This window comes from Columba livia, chromosome 1 (genome assembly GCF_036013475.1).
Source record: "Columba livia isolate bColLiv1 breed racing homer chromosome 1, bColLiv1.pat.W.v2, whole genome shotgun sequence".
NCBI lineage: Eukaryota > Metazoa > Chordata > Aves > Columbiformes > Columbidae > Columba > Columba livia.
This window is the reverse complement of record NC_088602.1, coordinates 57,294,262-57,314,268: the sequence shown is the minus strand read 5'-3', so window position 1 is coordinate 57,314,268 and position 20,007 is coordinate 57,294,262. Positions and strand designations below refer to the sequence as shown.

Sequence of the window (20,007 nt, the reverse complement as noted above, 5' to 3'; positions counted from 1 at the left end):
ATTACATTAACAAAGAAACACCAAAAAAATAATCTCCAGCATAGCATGTTATTAGACTGTGGAACCCCATGCTACAGAGCATTTGTATGGCTAAAAGCTGCAGAAAGGTAACAGATGAGCATTTGTAGAGCACAAATCAAGTTCCTTTAAGCAGTGATGACCAAAAGGCTATAAATCTTAATGCCTTAGAGTCTAAATTCACCTCTAGTTACTAGGTATAAAGGTAAGATGAAACACAGCTACGCAAATTTTTTTTTTCTTTTCAATGAGAGTGGCGAAACACTGTCCCAGGTTGCCCAGAGAGGTGGTAGATGCCCCATCCCTGGAGACATTCCAAGCCAGGCTGGATGGGGCTCTGAGCAACCTGATCTAGTTGAAGATGTCCCTGCTCACTGCAGGGGATTTGGACTAGATGACCTCTGAAGGTCCCTTCCAACCCAAACTATTCTGTGATTCTATTAAGCTTGCTAGTGTCTCCTACATTTTCCTGATGTTTCCACAGAGGAGTACAGGATAAGTCACAAAGCGACAACAGGTTTGATCCAGAACTAAGTATTTTCAAGGCATCTACAATCCCAGAGATAAAAGCGCATGTGTAAAATAACTCTAGATTGCATGCAGCAAACAGTGAAGTTCAATTCATTTTCATTAAATGCAGTATATGCAATATCCACACAATTCATCTGTGCTGTAGCTGTTTTAACTACCAGGCTCCCAGACAAGTCACTGGCTATCTTCAAATGAAGCAAAAGGCACATCTTGTATGATTTTCATGCAGAAAATAAGATTTAACTGGGTAACACTAGTGATCTTACACCTCTGGCAACACTATCACCAGCTGGAGACTCTCTTCAACTCAAGAGGCTTCAAGTCAAAATCTGAAATAAGCATTGTTTTAAGCCTTATTATGGCAAATTCACTGTGGCAATTTCCGTTGCCTAATCTATCTTATTCAGTGTTACCTGTACTTGAAAAAAAATCATCATCAATGATGCTAACAATTTCAGTCTAACAATTTCAGTTTCTTGAATGGCTCGCTGATTTTACTTCTATAAGCAGAGTCTAGTCCTAATTTACTGTTCTTTCATTTCAACAGCAAAATAAGCACGCTGGCAGTGAGCCTCAGTGAGTCTTTACATGTTACAGAATATAGAAGTTCACATATCACAACTCACATGGTTAAACTATCAGACAGGATACAAGGGTGACTGGTACCGCTCATCAAGTGCAGAACACTTGGCTTCTCCCTCCACCTTTTATGTATAGTGATTACACGTCGACCACACTTGTATGTGAGGCAGTTAAAGACTCCAGAGAGAGACAATATCGTTTAAAAAAAAAAACAAAATAAATGCCAGTAAGGACTGTTTTGAAAAGATACAGACAGCTTTTTTTAGGTTAAGAGGAAAATCTCTTTGCAAAGCACCTCTACAAGTCAGGATGAAGATTAGCCAGTTCTCTGAAAATAAAGGGACTTGAACTTTTGCTCAAATATGCTTTTTACACACTTCTTGCTCTCTGGGGCACTGAACTAAGCTAAACAGCAGTTCTTTGGCCAATACCAAAGACTGATGTGTGCTCAGACAAGGAAGGCTTTGTAGAATCTAAGTTTTGCATACTTATTGAGCACAGGATACTGGGACCGTTACTCATCGTTCTCCTAACCACTCCTGTACCATTCAGCAGCAATCAAGATTGATGCAGTATGCTCACATGGATTGGCTGGATTACTTGTGGGAAGGGAGAGGCATGCAAACAATTTCTAATAGCATTTATAAAGACCCACAACAACAGCAATGAAGAGTCCCACAAAGTGGGCACATTTTGAGCAGGTGTTAGGTTTTCACCCCTTCCCTCAAATTAGATACAAAATCACATGAAATTAAAATTCCATAAAGAATAAAAACTACTCTTGTTTTACAGTTTTACATTCTCATGACACATCTGAAGGATAAGTCTAAAAATATCTTAAAAGGCAGAAAAGTAAAAAGCTGACAAATTTGAAGATCAGGCAAACATTTGCTGCTGAACAGGTACTATTAAGTTAGACCTGCTTTGTTTCTGGGGGGGTTACTATTCTGAGAATCAAAATGGTAAAAGGAGTAAACCAACTTCTGATGTTCCACAGCTCTTAGTTCCCACTCTTTGCCACCATTATTTTAGATGTCCTTTAACCATTTTTATAAAGTTGCAGGTAATAAACCATAGAATGCATGGTGCATTATGAGTTTGAGCAATATTGCACGTGGCAATACCAGATTATTTTCAGTATATATTATTGAAAAGCTAGTGTTAACCAAAGCCATGTCAAATGAAATATGACAAAAACATGGTTTTCACCTCTTCAGTTTTGTATAGACTTTCATTTAAACTGCCCACACTTCATAGCTGTTCAATTCTTTCAAACAAGCTGAAGAGTAAAACTTCCTGGATTTTCATCAGTGCTTCGGAAATCAAGCAGTTCTTAATGCACAACTTACAGACTTAAAAGTAGCACAGAAAAAGAGCTGATGTGATTAAGCACCACAGACAGGATCACAAGAGAACAGCCCACAGACAAATAGAGAAGAGAGAAAGGAGCCTATAAAGCAATTGGTGCCTGAACTGCTTCCAGTTTTTGATTTAGCCTAGTAGCTCTGTCACATTCTCTCTTGAAAACTTGGGAGAGCACATCTCAAATGAACAGCAAATGGTAGGTTTTGCTCCCACCATTACAAACTTTACTCCTGTACTTACAAACTTGGTATCCATCAATAACAGCCACTGAAACAGGTAAATGAGGTGTCTCAACCCTGAATTGCCATGTTTCACTACTCCTGGATCTTTGGCCAGAACATAACAGGGAAAAGCAGGAAAAAATGCAGGCAGCAAGAGAGCATTAGACCATGTTTCAGAGCTTGAAGCGATGACCCACAACTAATTTTCCTTTTTTTTTTTTTTGTAATTAAGCATTCTTGGAAGACTGAGGCTCTGGATAAGTGAAATTAAAAATAATCTGAAAGTGTCCAATTGCATATCAAGTGCCTCACGTAAGAGACTTCAATTTCATCCCATTTTAGATCCTTTGAAATTACAAATCATTGTGTTTTACTCTGATCAGTGGTCACAATTAGACAAAAGCTTAACCAAACTGATCAATTGGTCAAAACATGGGTGGAGAAAAGGCTAGAAAGGACATTCTTCTTTCAGTACCTCATAGTACAAATCTTTTTTTGTACCAAAATAGTTTAAGAATTTACCATCTAGATAAAGCACCACCCAGCTGCCTGTAATTGACTTTAATATCTACAGATTTAAGACTGCCTTGACTGCTACTGATATCAAAGACAGGAACTAGTCAACAGAACACCAGAAGAGCTCAGAAGAAAATCAAGAATACATTTTAAAGGGTATGCCTTCCAACTTATTAGTCAAAACTGCTTTAAAAACACTTGCAGGAAATCTTTAAAAAGCAAGAACAAAAAAAGACTATTGAAGTGTAACTGAACTGCAATAACATCATAATACTATGTATACCTTTTTAAGGACTAAAACCAGTTTTATTTGCAGTTCTCTAAATGTTCCAGTTTGGTTGATAAACTATTCACTTTTTTTCTGCTCCCAGGACAGTGATCAGTAATCACTTGCTACCCCAAGAGGGACATACAGGTTGATGCACAGAAACACTGACTTCAGTTGCGCCAGCCTAAAAGCCAGCCAAACCTACACTGAGGGGTTACAGGGTAGTTAACCAGTGCAGAGTACGAACCCCAACTTAAACTGAAAGTAGAAGGGTGTTATGCTGATGTAAAGTCTTCTGCAGCAGTGCAAGTCCCAATTTCTATTTGGCATGTGAGGCACAGCTATAGCTTTTGACACAGGTGAGATGTATTTGTAGCTAGAACAGTAAGAGAAGCTTCAAATGTAGATACATCCTTTGAATTGCGTACCTGTGATGAACCTAAATAGCTTATTGTGGCTAATGTCTCAAAATTAAAATGCAAAAAAGCCTTAAGAAAAATCTTACTGCATTGGATTCTTCTTCTAGAAAGCATTTAAGAACATGTGTAATTTCAAACATATGGTTAAATATTTTCCCCAATATTAAGCTTTAGTAAATAAAAGCCAAAACTCATTAAACACATATTACACTTAACCTTAATCAAAGTGAGTTCCAGACAGTTTGCTGGTTGCTCTTTTCACAATTCTGTGAGACATTCAGAAGCTGAACAGTAACTTTATTCCAGAAAGCACAGAAGAAAGCCTGGTGGTCTGGATGATATTCAAGCTAATTGCTGTCTACACAGTGATGAAGAATGAAGATTGTAACATCACTGGTGTCAGCTTCCATATAAAGAGAAATGTGCCATGCCTAACTTCTGACTATAGTGTCCAATTGCAGATATACCTTGAAATAACTCCTTTAGTGAGCCACTCATTACTGCGTATTATGCACATTCCACAAACCGTGGCTGCACTTGTTCTGTGAAGTCCAGTTTGTAAAGATAAAATGTGATGATTTAAGAGACAGGGTGTTAATGTCTAGATTCTTCCAGCCCTATAGGCAACAGGGAACTTAAAAACTATTAAAACATTATTTGTTCTATAGGGATTACTTATTACACATTCAATTTAGTCAACCATGTCTGCTGAGAGGCACACAAATCCCACCATAGCTAATTTAAGAACTTACCAATTTCCCTTGCAATTCTGACAGCTTCATCTGCATCCTGTAAAAGCAGGAAATGAGACCCAACGTTAATCCCATCAGCCACTGCACTGTGTCCTGAGGGCAGTCATATATTGCACTACTGTCTCCTCTGATTCATTTAATGTTTGATTTTACAACCTTCTGACCCTTTTCAGCCAGAGGAATGTAAAATTAATACCATAAGTGGAATGTAAATTCTACCTCATCATTAGTATACTGAGAAACTCAAAGCAACGAGGAATCAGCTGACAGGAAACACAACCAAGATCGCAAAATGATTTTCTGCAGTTGTAGGAATTTAATGCTAGAATGTAGAAGTTTACAGTCAATAATGGATCATAAATCAGATCGTTAAAGTTTGTCCACTGCCAGTTTGTTTCTGTCCTCACAGGTATTTCTTGTGTTTTCCTGGTTGTTGTCAGTAGGGGGAGTTGATTCTCTATTGTTTGGTTCAGAAAACTTGCAGAACTACTTTAAAGACTTTTTTTTCGGTCTACAGAAGAAAGAATATAAGCATTTCACTTTTGTAAGTATTTCATTCTAAAGACAGAATAAACCTTAAATGCATCACTTTAAACCACATCTGAAATGAGAAAAAAAAATCACATAATTGTTTCCCTCTAAAATGAGTCCCACACATTACTAGTGTATGAAAATTAGAACAGTTCCTTTGTTGATGCCACCTATTGCTTCAGCTGACCCCCACCACTATTAATTGCTTACTACTTAAGGAAATCTCTTTTCCTGCAGTAGTTAATTGTGGTTTCTTCTATTGATAACAATATAATTCCATCATCTAATACTTGAAAGGAAAAGAGTTAAGTTACAGTGGCATGGGTTAAGTTTGAAAATTCCATCCAAATTTGCTAATATTTATACTATTTCAGGACACGCATTAAAACATTTGTATGGAAGGTAGTAATGTCTGGAAACCACCAGCTGCTAAGTGTGTCTGAAACTATGGGGGCTGACTTATGAACATTAAAATGAAACCTGATATTTTTAAAGCTTTCAAGGCAATCCATTTTAAAAACACACAGGTCAGAACTTAAAAAAAATACATAAGAAATGTTCATACCTGGTTCATTTATGTCTGATAATAAAACAAAATCCTCTTTAAAAGTCTTCAGTACCTAGTAACAGCCCCATGAAGAATAAGGGGGCTGGCAGGGGAAGTTGTCAGAAAATTTAATTTCCTTTCATTAGCTAGTCTGCTCCACAAATCGGTGCTTGTTAAGTTCAAAGCAGTCCTGAAAACAACATCAGTTTTAAGTCTTTTTACTCCAGTCACATCTGTTAATGAGATTTTTCCAAATAACAATTGTTTTTAAGTCAAGAGAAATCTAGGAAAAAGCCTTGCACCCTTCCCAAAAAAAGAGGGGGAAAAAAAAAAAAATCAGGGTTTACTGTTTTATTACACCTTGCTGCTTTCCATGACCCTGCACCCTCCAAATTTTAGCTTAAAGGGATAAAATGCATGAAAAGGGTCATTTAAGAATGTTAGTGGTTTCCACACATTGAGTTTGAAGGTTCTTTGTTCCTGCCTGTGACAGTTATGCGAGAATACTTCCCCTTAATAGCCTCTCTGTCAGGAAGTGTTAAACCTGCCAAATGCAGACAATTAGAGCCTCTTGAACAAAATGCAGGAAGAGTGATGACTGATGAAGAGCCACGATTATAGTGGAGAAGGAAACTTTTACATTTCTTTTCTCTTGCAAATTTACTCATATATTTGCAAAATAGAGTTAAGAGGGGGGAAGCAAACAGGGTGATTTTTTTTTCCACTTAGTTACCTGCAAACAAGTGGCTGATACGTCGCAGCCCACTGGAAGACAAGCTGCAAATCATTACAGAGGAACTTTTCCCTGCCACTGTATTTTTACACACGCATACAACTTGAAATAATAAGCGGTATTGTGTCAGCAGCTCTAATTGTCTCAGTTCTGGCTTGAATAGACTCAAGTCATCTGCCCAGCACAGTTATTAATTTACACTATTTTAACATCTGTTTCTTTTACAGTTCTAATGTCTTAGAACCCAAACTCTAAAGATACAAAAAAACCCCATTCAAATTCTTTAGCCTTCAAAGAACATTTCTGAAATTTAAAAAAATGCTGAACTTTAAAGAAAAAAAAAAACCACTCAACAAATAAACAAATGACATTGAATTTTGGTAAGTCTTTTGATCTTTTTCCCTAAGAAACTATGTTTTTTAGGATCACTTGCAGCTTCCATAAATACAGCAGCAGTTCAAGCACTCATAAAAAAGGTAGGACAGTTATTTTAGATTTTTAGTGCAAAGAACTTATGATAGATACACAACATTTGCCATAGGGAGGCAAAAAAACCATAATGCTATAGAGACTGCATAATACAAGTTTATATGTGCAAAATATAGGAAAGTACATTGGTACTAAAAGGATTTTGAATTATTTTTTAAAAGCCCAAGTCCTCAATGTTTTACTGCTATTTCCTCCAAAAACACACTAGATACACTACCATTTTCCCAAAATAAACAGCAGATTGTAAAGAAATACATAACTTTAGCACCACCTTTTATTGTACAAATAAAAGTGCCCAAGTAATAGTACAAGCTCATAAAAATAATGAGTTATAAAATGATGTCAGTGTTTTCACAAATGGCTGTTTTCATTAAGTTAAAGATATAAATACTCAATCTAGCATCAGAATTTCTAATCTCCTAACTTCACATACATGCCTCTCTGCCAGGTACCAGCAGGTGGAGACAAAAAAGTGAACCTATTCTGATGTCGAGGAATGCCAAGATGAAGCTGTTGAAGAGACTCCTAGAGCTGTAAGACACTGTATTAATTATGAAGAGCTATATAATAGTTTTCAAGGCTGAGGGTGTTGGGCTTAGAGAAGCTCCAGCTCACGTCTTGTCTCCAACAACCTCTAGAGTAATATAGGGATCATTTAATAACAGTCTCAACAGTGCAGTGCAAGACTACAGCCAAAACAGGTACCTGAAACTTAAATACAATACATTCATAGCCTTGCTGAAAACCTTCAACATGTCTACTGACATCAGTGAAACTCAGACACCCAGACACACTCACCTTCTGGGTTTACACCCACAATGTTCCATGGGCGATAAAAACAAACCCGCTATACATGGTGAAACGATATTTAAAAGAACACCATACCACACACACTTTCTTCCCTTGCCATTCCTTTGCCTGCTTTTCACCATGACATCTTGTACTCATTCCTCAGCCTCCACTTTCTTCCTGTCACTTGTTCCTCTTTACTCATTTACATAGAATACATCTCCACTCTAACTTCAGACACTGCTCACATGGATTAACACATTCTTTTAACTAAGACTGTTTACCACTATCTGCCCCAATCAGGTTTTAGGATACTAATTGTACTTGCAGATTTTGAAATTAACTACTTTCTAATACTTTGTTGGTGCTCTAGCTGACAGCACCAAGACTCAGGCTCTTTACATAGGTAGACTCTTGCCCAGACAACCGAGAAACTGAACCAGGGATGAGAAGAAATACTGTTTGTCAATCTACCCCTCTCCACTCTCACTCCATGTCTTTCCATTCTCAGTTTCATATTTACTACATCATTTACCTATATGCAAATATTTAGCTGTGTGTTACAACAAGCATCCTCCTCTTCTATCCTTCCAGGTCCTTAAGTAAAATGTTGAAAGGCTTCCTTCTCTTAAATTTCTATTTGCTGGGCATTTTTCTGCATGCAACTTCTCCAATAAGTTATTACAAAAGCCTAGCAACTCCAGTGTCTACTATGTGTAAGTTATAAGCAACATAAGAGGGGGAAAACAGCCTTTATTCATGAAGGACCTATGTATCTGCAGCACTAACAAGTCTTTTGTTACTGCAAGTAAAAAAGATTTTTCAGTGCAGTCCCAAGCTGAATAATGAAGCACTAGAAGCTGGTACTCTACGTTTGCTTTAACTATTCGGCCACAAAGAATACATGCAACTGATCTTCCTTAATTTCTGGCATCAGAGGCATGAATGCAGTTTTCTTCCAGCTTTATTAGACTCTTCGACAAAGATGAAGCCACTTATAATCAACTCAAGTATCAAACAGACACTTAACTCCTTCCTAGGACCTCTAAAATGTTTATTTCTCCAGAATAAAACCCTCAAAGATTTCAAATGCCTCATAACTCTGTGACCAAAACAAGTCTTCCACAGAATTGCAAAAATACTATACAGTCCCCAGTTCCTTCTGTGCTGCTCTTGTGATTGTACTTGGTATCACACAGCTTTGCCCTTCCTATCTTAGTCTGAATTGGCAGAATAGTACATCAAGCTCTAACCAGACATCAGGCATCCTCTGTGACCTATTCATCCAAGCAAAAGACACGCGAAAGAGATCAGAGGACAAACAGGCACATATTTAGATCCATAGCAAGCATCATAATTATCAAAAGGGTTTTTTTCCTAGAACTGGTAACCAAAGCACTGGTTAACCTGCAATTTTCTTCTCCCCTTTCTGATGGCAACTACAACACTGGCAGTGTCTGTGGACTCTTGTTTTTATTAGATGAGTACAACGCAGGATTTTTCTTAATTTTGTATTATTTTTTTTTTTCAATCGACATTCTTCAGATACTTAGAACTAGTGCAAGGCTGAGCTATGTGAAATTGGTATGATATGGACAATTTAGAATCAGGCAATTAGTTCCTTTCAATAGCTGAGGACTGGAGTTAACTCAGTCCTATGTTCAAGTTCATTTGGTGTTAGGACTATTGCTGCATAAAGCCAATTGCCAAACAGATCACTTACGTTCTTTCGTTTTGTGTCAGGAACTTTAGATAACTGCTAAACACAGTGCAATTAAAGGTCTCAAACAAGAACACACAGGTAAGTAGCTCAGTTTCACTGGTTATATGGCTCTCTCTTCATTAAACACTACCTTACTTTACCAGTTTTGGGTGGGTTTTTTATGTTAGTAGAACAGACCCTTACACGTGTTTTAATTTGATACAGTGATAAAACCAGCATTTTGAGTAGTTGATTCTACACGAGAAAAATTCTTGTGGAATTTAGCTGATTAATTCAAAGTTCTCCTAATTAGATGTTTTTCTAAAAGTTTTCAGGATGTCTAGAAGAATACACAGGACACACAGAGGATCTTATGCACAATAGTTTGGCCACTGTTCAATCTTAGAGTGCTAAAGGACCACATACACAATGCTAAAACATTCAAACACCTGAAGGAACGCTGCATTCAACTTATCACTACCAGACTTCAGCATCGCCACAAACACTCATACGGAAGCCTCCAGAAGAGGAAATTCTTTGCACTTTTACTTGTTGCAGCATATGCCACTGCCAGACACTACACACATCAAGCATTTCCATCACGAGTACTAAAGAATTCTCTTGTGCATTTTGACCTCAGCTATTTCATGATTTTTATCATTTTCTCTCACTAGCCAAGTTCTCCAGGCATCCTCACCAGAACAGATAATTTTGTGGAGCTTAGCTCCTTTGCATTCTCTTCATCTTTCTCATTTAGTTGGGTTTGGTTTTTTTCCTCCTAACAGAGTTTAAAAATCTAACAATGCCGAACATCATTGCTCTGGTGTACACTGCTCCTTGAAATACAGTCTGCATTCCATCAATATATTCAGTTGTTCTGAATTATCTTTATATTTCTTATTTCACCATGTAAATAAGATTTACGATGATCAGAGGTCAATATCAATTGTCATAAATCAAACCTGAAAAGCTTTCCCTTCAACTACATTATTTAAACAAACTTTTCACTTCTCCTGAATCTCAAAGTTTTACTCAAATTTCATTTGAAAAAAAATTAACTTGACATATCAACAAAAATTCCAATCCAGGAGGTCAACATTTTATAATACAAAGATTTAGGTGTATACAAAGGTTTTACAGGAAAAAAGCTTATTTTCCTACATTAACATAGACAAAATACAAAGACACAGGCAAGCTTTTAAGAGCCCAAAACTTAATCACTATAGTAGAAAATAAACCAAAACCAAGACATACTTTATTTCACCTTACAAAATATAAAGAAAAACAATATTTTTTAGAAAACTATTGGAAATCAGTCCTAAAACCACAGGAACACTAGCTGTAGAATCAAAGAGCCATCAACTTTCCCCCACCCTCATCCTACCTTTTGCAACACAGGGAAATCTACACCATCAACATAAACCATAAAATGAAAACTTCACATAGCATAACAAACTTTACTGTTAAATTAGGGCTGTCAAGATCTTGGCCAACAAGAGGACCTGAGAAATGTAAAGATATGCAGTCAAATCCACATGATATTAAACACATTTACGTGCCCTGACGTTAAATTTAAAGCACATTTTTAGAGACTCCACAGAAGTAAACCTTTATACATTTATTATAAAGGACTTTCTCTTCTCCAAAGCTCTCTCACTAGTAAAAATCTGTACCCATTTCTAATTACATCTTATTGAAAAAGAACTTGTAATTATAATTATATTCTGGATCAGACCTTCAATAGGTGTACTTCTATTTAGACACTTCCTACAGTGGGCAGACAGTAATTAAATGATTTCTCACCTTGACTACTCCATCAAAGCCAGGGATAGTGTTGACCTTTGCATTCTTGGCTAACAATTTGCTTTCAATCTTGTCTCCCATAGCTTGAATAGCATGTGTGTCAGGTCCAATGAAGGTGACACCTTCTGATGCCTGCAAAGACAATGAAGATAACTATAGGAGATGAAACTAAAAAATAAAATAAATAAAAAAAAAATCAACCTTACACAGGCATTGCTATTAATTTCTTCCCCTTTTTGGGCTAAGTAATGAAACAACATTTAGAAGATACAGGGATCTGTTTATGTAACAACTTAGTAATATATAAGCAGCATTTCAGACAGTTCATCAAAAATGTTTATGACCTTGTGAAACTACATATACATACATATTCAAAGACAAATTAGCATTTATATAAATCAAAGCCAGGCCAAAAAAATAGTTTCAAGTGTAAATACTGTAGCCTGAAAGTTAGAAATATCCCTTGAGAAGAGAGGCTGGTTAACTCACCATTGAAACAGCCACAAGTGATTTACAAAGATACATTTGCCAAACTGTAATGCAGTTGAAAACTCCATTAGGTATTCCTAAAACCAAACCCTGATGATACATCAAAATGAAAGTGCAGTCCCTCACTCAATATATTCAAAGATCTTAAAAACAAGGTCATAAGTGAAATTATGTTTCCCCAGTTCTTTCTGGCAACTCCTTTCCAATACTAATGCAGAAACAGGTTAACACAAAATACATCAATACCTCAACTTTAATACTTCAACATGTAAGCAGAACACCAAATTGCATTTTTCCCCCCTCTTGTTTCTCTATGCCAGAAACAGACTACAGTGATCAAGTACAATGACATTTTTTCAAACTTCTCCATGGTCAGTACTACACCGAGCTAAAGGCAATTCTATCAGAACTGCTTCACTGAAAGATACTGATAGATCACAGTACATGCATGCTTCAGGCAACTTAATGTCTTTAGACATACTAGTCTTGCACAACATTTTACAACTGTTTCATTGACTTTTTTTTGACCAATTCTAAGACAGCTGTAAAATGCTTAGAAACAACTTGTTTCCAGCCAATGGACAGTTTACTTAAAATCTATATTAACATAATGGCAAACATTCAGTTTATCAGGATTCACACCTCAGTACTTTGTCTTTCAGATATATACTTGTACTGCATATGTTAGGGTTGCCAGACAGTTATAGTCACTAAAAAAGAAAATTCCTGAAGCTTCGTATGTTTATGTGACAGAAGCACATAACCACAGAACAGACATAGGAAAAATCTGTGGTTTTTAAGTTGGGGAACAGTGTCCTCCTGTTCATGATCTTACAAAAGCTGAGAGCTCCCAACATGCTTGGGAATCACTGTTTCCACTGTCAGCAGATTCCCAGCAGGAATAGTGTAATATCAGAAGCTCTGTGTAGACATCCTAGCTAACAGGGTGCTACAGATAACAGAGAAAAGACCAGGTAAGTATTACAGACACAGCAGGAAACTCAGTGCAAAGACACCCAACCCAACTGCAGAGCATCAGCTTAGCTACATCAAAGGCTTGCTAGTTTCAGCTCACAACGAACCATCTGGGTTTTTATCTCAGCCCACCTCTTCTCTACTACAGTAGGCTTGTTAGCTCAGCAACTCAGTAATATTGACTTGATGAATAGATGTCTTACAAACACAAAGTTGGGAAGACTGCAGTAGAAGGAAGGGAAAGCAAGACCAACATGAGGGTGCAGATCTGTTAGTATTATAATGCCAAGGGATCTAAACCCTGAACAAATTCACTCTTTAAAGGAGAAAGGAAAAATCATGGAATTGATGTTCAAAATCATAGTGACACAAAGTCCAGAGCTGACCATTTCAGGAACAGCAGCAGATTACAACCTGAAAATTGATACTTCATTCCCTCTTAACAAGAGTTTTAAATAGGTGCCTGCAGGTAGAACAGAGTTCCCTTCTGTCATCAGACTATACTCCAATCTCAAAAGGCTTTGTAGAAAAGGTACACATGCACACTTGGCAACTGGAAGTTATGCTGTCCCTCTTGTATCACTCCTAAACTCAAAAATAATTTGTTTCTACAGTTTCTGCCATAACATTGTGGCATCAGCATCCTGGTCAATGCCACTTCCAATTTCACCATATATTGCTTCCTCTCCCCACCTTCTTCTCAAAGTCTACCATCAAAAACATCAGATTTCCAGAGGTCATCAAGATAGCGGGTCCAAAAGTTTTGCTTTGCAGTGAAAGGCACATAGAAGACATCTTACTTGACTTGCTGTCTCTTCTCACTGCCTTGTGCCATGGACTTTGAAAGTGCCCAGATCATTCTCTGCTCCCACCCAAGCAGGTAGTTGGATAAGAAGAGGACAATACCATTCAGGAAAGATTGATGAACCACCTGATAGGGAACACTCCAGGCCAATTCAAGAAACTAATCTGCTGCATCCAGTATATTTGGTACATGAATCCACTCACTTTCAGTCAACACATCACACCATCTCTTACATAGAAAGGGTGTGCATTCTCTGATGTGACTTACAAATCAATTTAGTGACACTCACAAGAAAAGACTGTCAGCTTAAGGCACCTACTGGACAAACTCTTGCAAGTCTGGCTGCAGTAATTTAAGACCTCACCACTCAAAGCTGCTTGCTGGAGCTCTCTGCCAAAAGCTTGTTAGCTCATCACCAGAAAAGTGCCCCAGCATCTTCATTGCCAATACTCACATGTGATGTACTAGATGATCTGTTCAAAATTTTAGTGCCCAATACTGAAAACAAAACAATTGACCACAACGAAGAATGTGACAGTAACATCTTCAGCTCCCACAAAGATTTATCAGCACTCATCCATTAGCATCCTTAGTTTATGAAACACACAAAAGCAGTGAAACTGTGCAAAAAACAACCTCCTAGTGTCTGATGGCAGTCTGCCCACATGGATTTGCCACTGTAGCAGCAAGCACTAGAATCTCTTCTATACAGACACAAGCTTACACACTGTATATCAAACAAGTTGTTAGTCCTCCACATGTTCATCAGCATACAGCATATTCCAGCCTTGAAGACTAATCATCTGGCCACAGAACATGTCAAGTTTCAAAAAAACATGCACCACCGTTTTCTTTAGAAACATAGCTGTGATGCCTCTGTATCACTGTTCTACTTTGCATAGTCAAAGGTACAGACAAACAATAATGAATATTTTATAAAGTAATTTCAGAATAAATTCCATGCCAAGAAAGTTAGTTCTTTGACTATAGAGTACATATTGGCAAATTTTCTCCAACACCCTTCTGTTTTTGAGAGCAGCAATAGTTTAACTGTAATGCCGTAAGAATCACAAATAGCCAGATAAAGGCCTTAATTTACCTTCAGGGAACACAGGACCCCAAATATGGCAAAAATTAAACAATTCTGAAGTAGGACAAGCAAAAGCAAGATATGGAAAAATCTGCTTGGGAAATCTGTGGTTAAGCAGTATGTGACCTTCCCAGTTTGTCAACCATGTCTGACTGCTCTGGGAACAGAGTGGGGTAAACTGACCTATGCTAGTGTAAATATCAATGCCACACTCAGCATTTGGGAAGGACCTGTTCATATGACAAATTCTTATGGATTTGAGGTAACTGAAGAGACTGATCCCAGAAAAGGAGATTCCTTTGCATCTCCTCCTGAAATTATGAATGCAGACATTCACAATCAGTGGCAGATTCAGCCTCAGTGACAGGATAAGCAGAACTAAAGATAGAAAACATGAAGGAGAGAAAACCGCATAAACTTATAAATACTAGTTCTCCTGGCAACATATATTCTTCTGTGGGCTTATGAATATGTGGCAAACGAGCCAACTCACTGCCAGGTCTCTCAGCAGTGCAGGAAATGGCTGAACAGTTCCAAGCCAGCTTTAGACAAAACAAGGGATACTAAAACTTTTCCTCCATCTTTTACAACATTAGTTATGGACAGTTAAATACACTTTTTGGTGTCCTCATTTGAGCCAAGATATGTGAATCTGCATGTAACACCAGCTAAACATGAGCAGCTCCAACCAATAAGGACATATGCCATGTACAAAACCACAGCTGTGAAGAGCCCCATGTTTTATCTTTCAGGATCATTTGGGAAGGGGATTCTATCACACCATGCTGAGGTGACAAAAGACACTTTAAGTGCCCAGCTGCAAGAGTTCCTATAACTACCTCACCACCCAGAAGCAACAGCAATAATGCAAGCTTTGTACTTGTTCATTCTGTGGCACCTAAAATGGTTAGTTGTAGGAAACTGTTTCCCATCTCTGAAGAAGAAGTGGCTGAAAGGATAGAGATCTCAGGAGCAGTTGTACTTGTTCTACCTTATTGAAAACAAACTCTCCTACATTAACATAGAGATGGTTTTAAATTAGGTCATGAAATTTACAGGATAAAACAAACAATCTGTTGCATTCAGCTACTGAATTATATGTTCTCAGACTCACATATGATGTTTTCAAGACCACCCAAACTTGGGGTGCTACTTATTGGATGACAGTAACAGTAACTTGCTTAGAAAGGCTTAACCCCAGCACCACTGGCTGGGTAGGCTCAGAGCCTGCCATCTGTCAGGAGTGACCAGAGAAGTAACTGAGCCAGTCTTGTTACTTTTTGCCCATTCTCTCTGCTTTCTCTTCTGTACAGCCCTTCCCACAGTCCTATCCACCCCCTTTTCTAGGGCATGCTCTGGCTCTCATTCAACCTAGCTGACCAACACGGCAGATGACAGCCTAGATTTTTTTTGTGAGCAGTGTTTTCCATCACTTCCATTATTTAAAATTAGCTAAACAGAACAGCTAAATGGGCACTGGAGAAGGACCACAAACTGCTGGAGCATGCAACTGGGAACAAGAACCTTCTTTTGGAAGAAAGCATATAGGTACATCCTCAGTTCAGGTGTGCAGGGGTAGGGACTGCATGCTGCCATTCAGCCTGCTTGTGTGGTAGAGTCTGCACTTCTGTTTGAAGGTATGTTTTAAAATGAAGCATGTTCTTGCTTCTCTGAGGAGCACTGAATCACAGAATGGCTGAAGTTTGGAGCAAAGCCACTGCATGAACCAGCTCTTTGAGATGCACTGCCAAGCAGTGGAACAACTTAAGGGCAGAAGAGAAGTCGAAGCAAGATTCTGTTGCAGTGACATAATATTAAGACCAGCAAGTATGGTAACAACTTACCACACTGAAGAACTTATTGGTGAATGAGATTGAGAGAATGTCCACAGACAAGAACTCCATCCAGTAGAAACTTATCAGTCTGGTTTTCAATGAGGTTTTATCCCAGCCCTCAAGTTTTCTCCACAGGGAAATCTGGAAAAGGTTTCCATAAAATACTCACATTCAACTGTTAAGTTTTTTCACTGTTGTACTGTGGAAGGACTGCCTTAGTTTCCCTGCTCTCTTGACACACAGCCAGTCAAGGAGTCAGATGCAATGGTGAAGGGAAGGGGCAGAAGTAGTCTGCTCATCACAAACAATATCTGAGTTCCAGAAAAACTTGAATCTTCTGCAAATACAGTCTCCTGATCTACGGCAGGGACTCTCAGTTCACCAGGAAGAAACAGTTCACACAGGTGCCTGCGGCCATGTACAAAGCAGAACAGATAGACAGCACAGCTCAATGATGATTCTAATAGCTAGCTGGGCTCAAATGCCTCGAAGTTATGTGGGCTCAATACAGGGCTGAGAAGCAGAGCTCACAGCAAAAGGAAGGTCTAGAGGTTTAAACAACCTAGAAAATAACCAAGCAGAACAGGGAAGTCCAGTTGAAGTGGTCAGATGAAACATCAGAAGACAGATGAGACCAGGAGTCCTACCAGAGAAGAAGAAAAACCCCACACAACACCACACTGACATCTATTGAAATAGGTATGGAAGTAATGATCACCTCACAATACAAGAACTGGCCATTCAACACAGGGAAGGAATCTCCCTAGGAAATATACTATAAGAATGTATTACAAGCAGCATCCACTCAGTAACCTAGAAAATACTTCACTGGTAAAATATTCTACAAGAGCACATGGTGGAGGTGAAAGAATGCCCTGGAGCTTCCTGCTAGATGCACAGAAATAATCAGCTCAGACAACTGAACCCTGTTGCTGCTATCCTGAAGGTTCAGAATAAAGAACACACACAGGAGTAGCCAGTGATCAGCCCAGGCATCAACCTGCACATTTAGCATTAACAAAATGAGAATTTCATTCTACACAAGCTTATTTTAACCTGGAAATGCCTGAAACAGCAACGTGCCTGGGTATTTTCATAGATCAAAGGTGGTAACAGTTAGCAGTTCAGCTAACAAGAGTTTCTCCAAACTCGATTGGAATTAAATAAGTAGAACTTTTCAAGCCAAAAGATCTTCAGAATATACACATTTATATATAAAAGAAAGAAAAGACAACACTTGAGTTACAGCAGCATACTTCATTAGGCCAAGAGTTTAAAAAGTGAGCCAGCACTGAAGAAAAGCAAACTACAGCCTTCTGTACAGGCTTACAATAGAACAGCATAGCACCTCTTAAGTGAATACAGTATGTGATATAAGCAGATGGATGAATGTGCTAGAGGGGAAGGGGCTGCAGCATCCTACTTTTCTCCGACTATACCTGCCTTTGGGTAGTGTAGTTCTTTCTAGAGGTTTGGCTTTTGTTTTGTTTGAGGGTTTGGGAAGGAGACGGAATACTACAACCACCTCGGGCTGCATAAGCAGCAGGCAGACAGCAATAGTAACTAGCCTGGGAACTAAGAGGTTTATTAGTGATTGGTAAAGTGAGAGAGCCCAGTGCAACTTGCTAGAAGAACGAGGTGAAGAACTGAGATGCTCAGCCTGCCAGGCCTCCTTACTTGTTCCAAGTTCTACTTGAAATAAAAACTTACTGTTACTTGGCTCCAAAACAGTATTTTAGAAGCCAGACCCACCAGGCAAGCTGTATCATCACCTGAGACACTGTACTGTGGCATTTTAAATATCTGTAATCACTGTCTCAAATAGGAGTACATACTGTAAGAGAAAGTGATACATTGGAAGTGTTCCTTTAGAAAAGGAAAATCTAGCAGGACAGAAAAGCCTTACCTGAAATTGAGCACAGCTGCAAGAAGTTTGTCTTGCTTATTAAAACTGAAATCACAGAACATTAAAGCATTTTCACAACCACTACCTTAAGAAAAAAAAGATGATTGCTGGGCAGCAATACTAAAAAAAACTGAAAACCAAAATTCACTCATTTACTTGGAAGTAAAACAACACAGATGCCAGCTTCTGTGTTTAATTTCTGACATGGTAAAGAAGATGCTAAATTCCCTCAAGCCATTATTCTAAGAAATACATCTGATGTATTTAACCCTGTTCACACTGGTGTCCCAAGCATAGTTTAAACAACGCAAAGCTACAAAAATACATTAGTCAGTTACCAGAAAAATCTTGTACTATATTTAAGTTCCACCAGTATGACTAGATGAACTTCAGAAGGACCAAATGAACACAGGCTATATCCAAGCCACAAAAATGCCTTCTCTAAAGCAGGCCAGCAATAGAATGTAGAAAACAGCATATATCCTTATGTCATATATAGATAGGTATATTTATGTTTATCAAAATATATATGTACATTCCAATATCTGGGGATAGGAAAGTTTGTTACACTACTCTAAAGCTCAGCTTAAACAAAAGACAGCTCCTGAACCAGTATAAACAATCTATAGCTACTTAACCCCACCATCCCAAAAAAGTGTGCACCTCTCCAAAGAGGTGCATGACCTCCTGCATAAACACCAGGGAACAACCAGAATAAATCCAGATAGTATCACCTTGAGCACAACTGTTGCATAGAAAATACATTTTAAAGTTCAGTTGTAAGTCATCCCCTCTTTGATTCCATAGTAGTAACAAGTTAAAGTAAAAACTGTACTAATCAGACATATGTGCAGACATCTTCCATTAACAAGACATAAGCTGTGAACTCATACCATCATAAAGTATACACACAAAGGATAGATGTGCTTGCACTGATTTAATTCTGCATTTTAGAATTTTAAAAGTTTCATTAACCAAACATTTCACAGTGTATACTTACACTTCTAAGTGAAAAAAATGGTATTCAGTCTCCAAGTCATATCTTTGCAAGTGAAAAGCAGCACAGAAGCAGCTTTTTTCAAGGACTCAAAGCTACCAGACACTGTGGGAAGCACAAAAACTAGCTCTGGTGCTCTATACTTGTAAGTTTTCACTTTGGGTGTGATTATCAAGCTGAAGTTTTACTTTATAATTTCACTTTAAAATAGTTTAAAGCTTCAGATGGTCTACATACTATTTTACATCTTTGTCCAGAACCCAAATGCAATATTGACTTTTTCAAGTTTTTAGAAGCATTTCTCAACAGCAAACTATAAAACTTGAACATACAGTAGTTTGTATGACATGCCACTGTCAATGGCTTGTTTCATCACCTATAAAACATTCCCACACACACACCACCCAATGCACAGGAACTTAGCCTTGCTGTGTTGTAAAAAGTTTGAGTATTCGACTGTATCAGTAGTAATGAATACCCATAAAATTTAGGGAGAAAAAAACTGAACTTAAGAATTTTCCCTGGATGGTTTCCATATTGCTTTTCTTCACTTCGTGGCATTGAAACCACCCTTGATTTTTACATGATAAAAGAAATCTGTGGAACTAATCCTAGAAACCTCTTTCTGTTTCCTTGCTAACACC

The 20,007-nt window shown here is 38.0% G+C and overlaps 1 protein-coding gene across 3 annotated transcripts in view; it reads right to left on the bottom strand.

Annotated features, from left to right (window-relative positions):
- PCCA (propionyl-CoA carboxylase subunit alpha) overlaps positions 1-20,007 on the bottom strand; it is a 286,891-nt gene that overhangs the window by 199,030 nt on the left and 67,854 nt on the right. For all 3 annotated transcript variants that reach the window (XM_065057776.1, XM_065057761.1, XM_065057768.1), the window contains exons 7-8: positions 11,267-11,398; positions 4,673-4,709 (exon numbers count right to left, since the gene is read on the bottom strand). In XM_065057776.1, the coding sequence (XP_064913848.1) occupies positions 4,673-4,709; positions 11,267-11,398 (169 nt within the window). The remainder of the gene's footprint in view (positions 1-4,672; positions 4,710-11,266; positions 11,399-20,007) is intronic.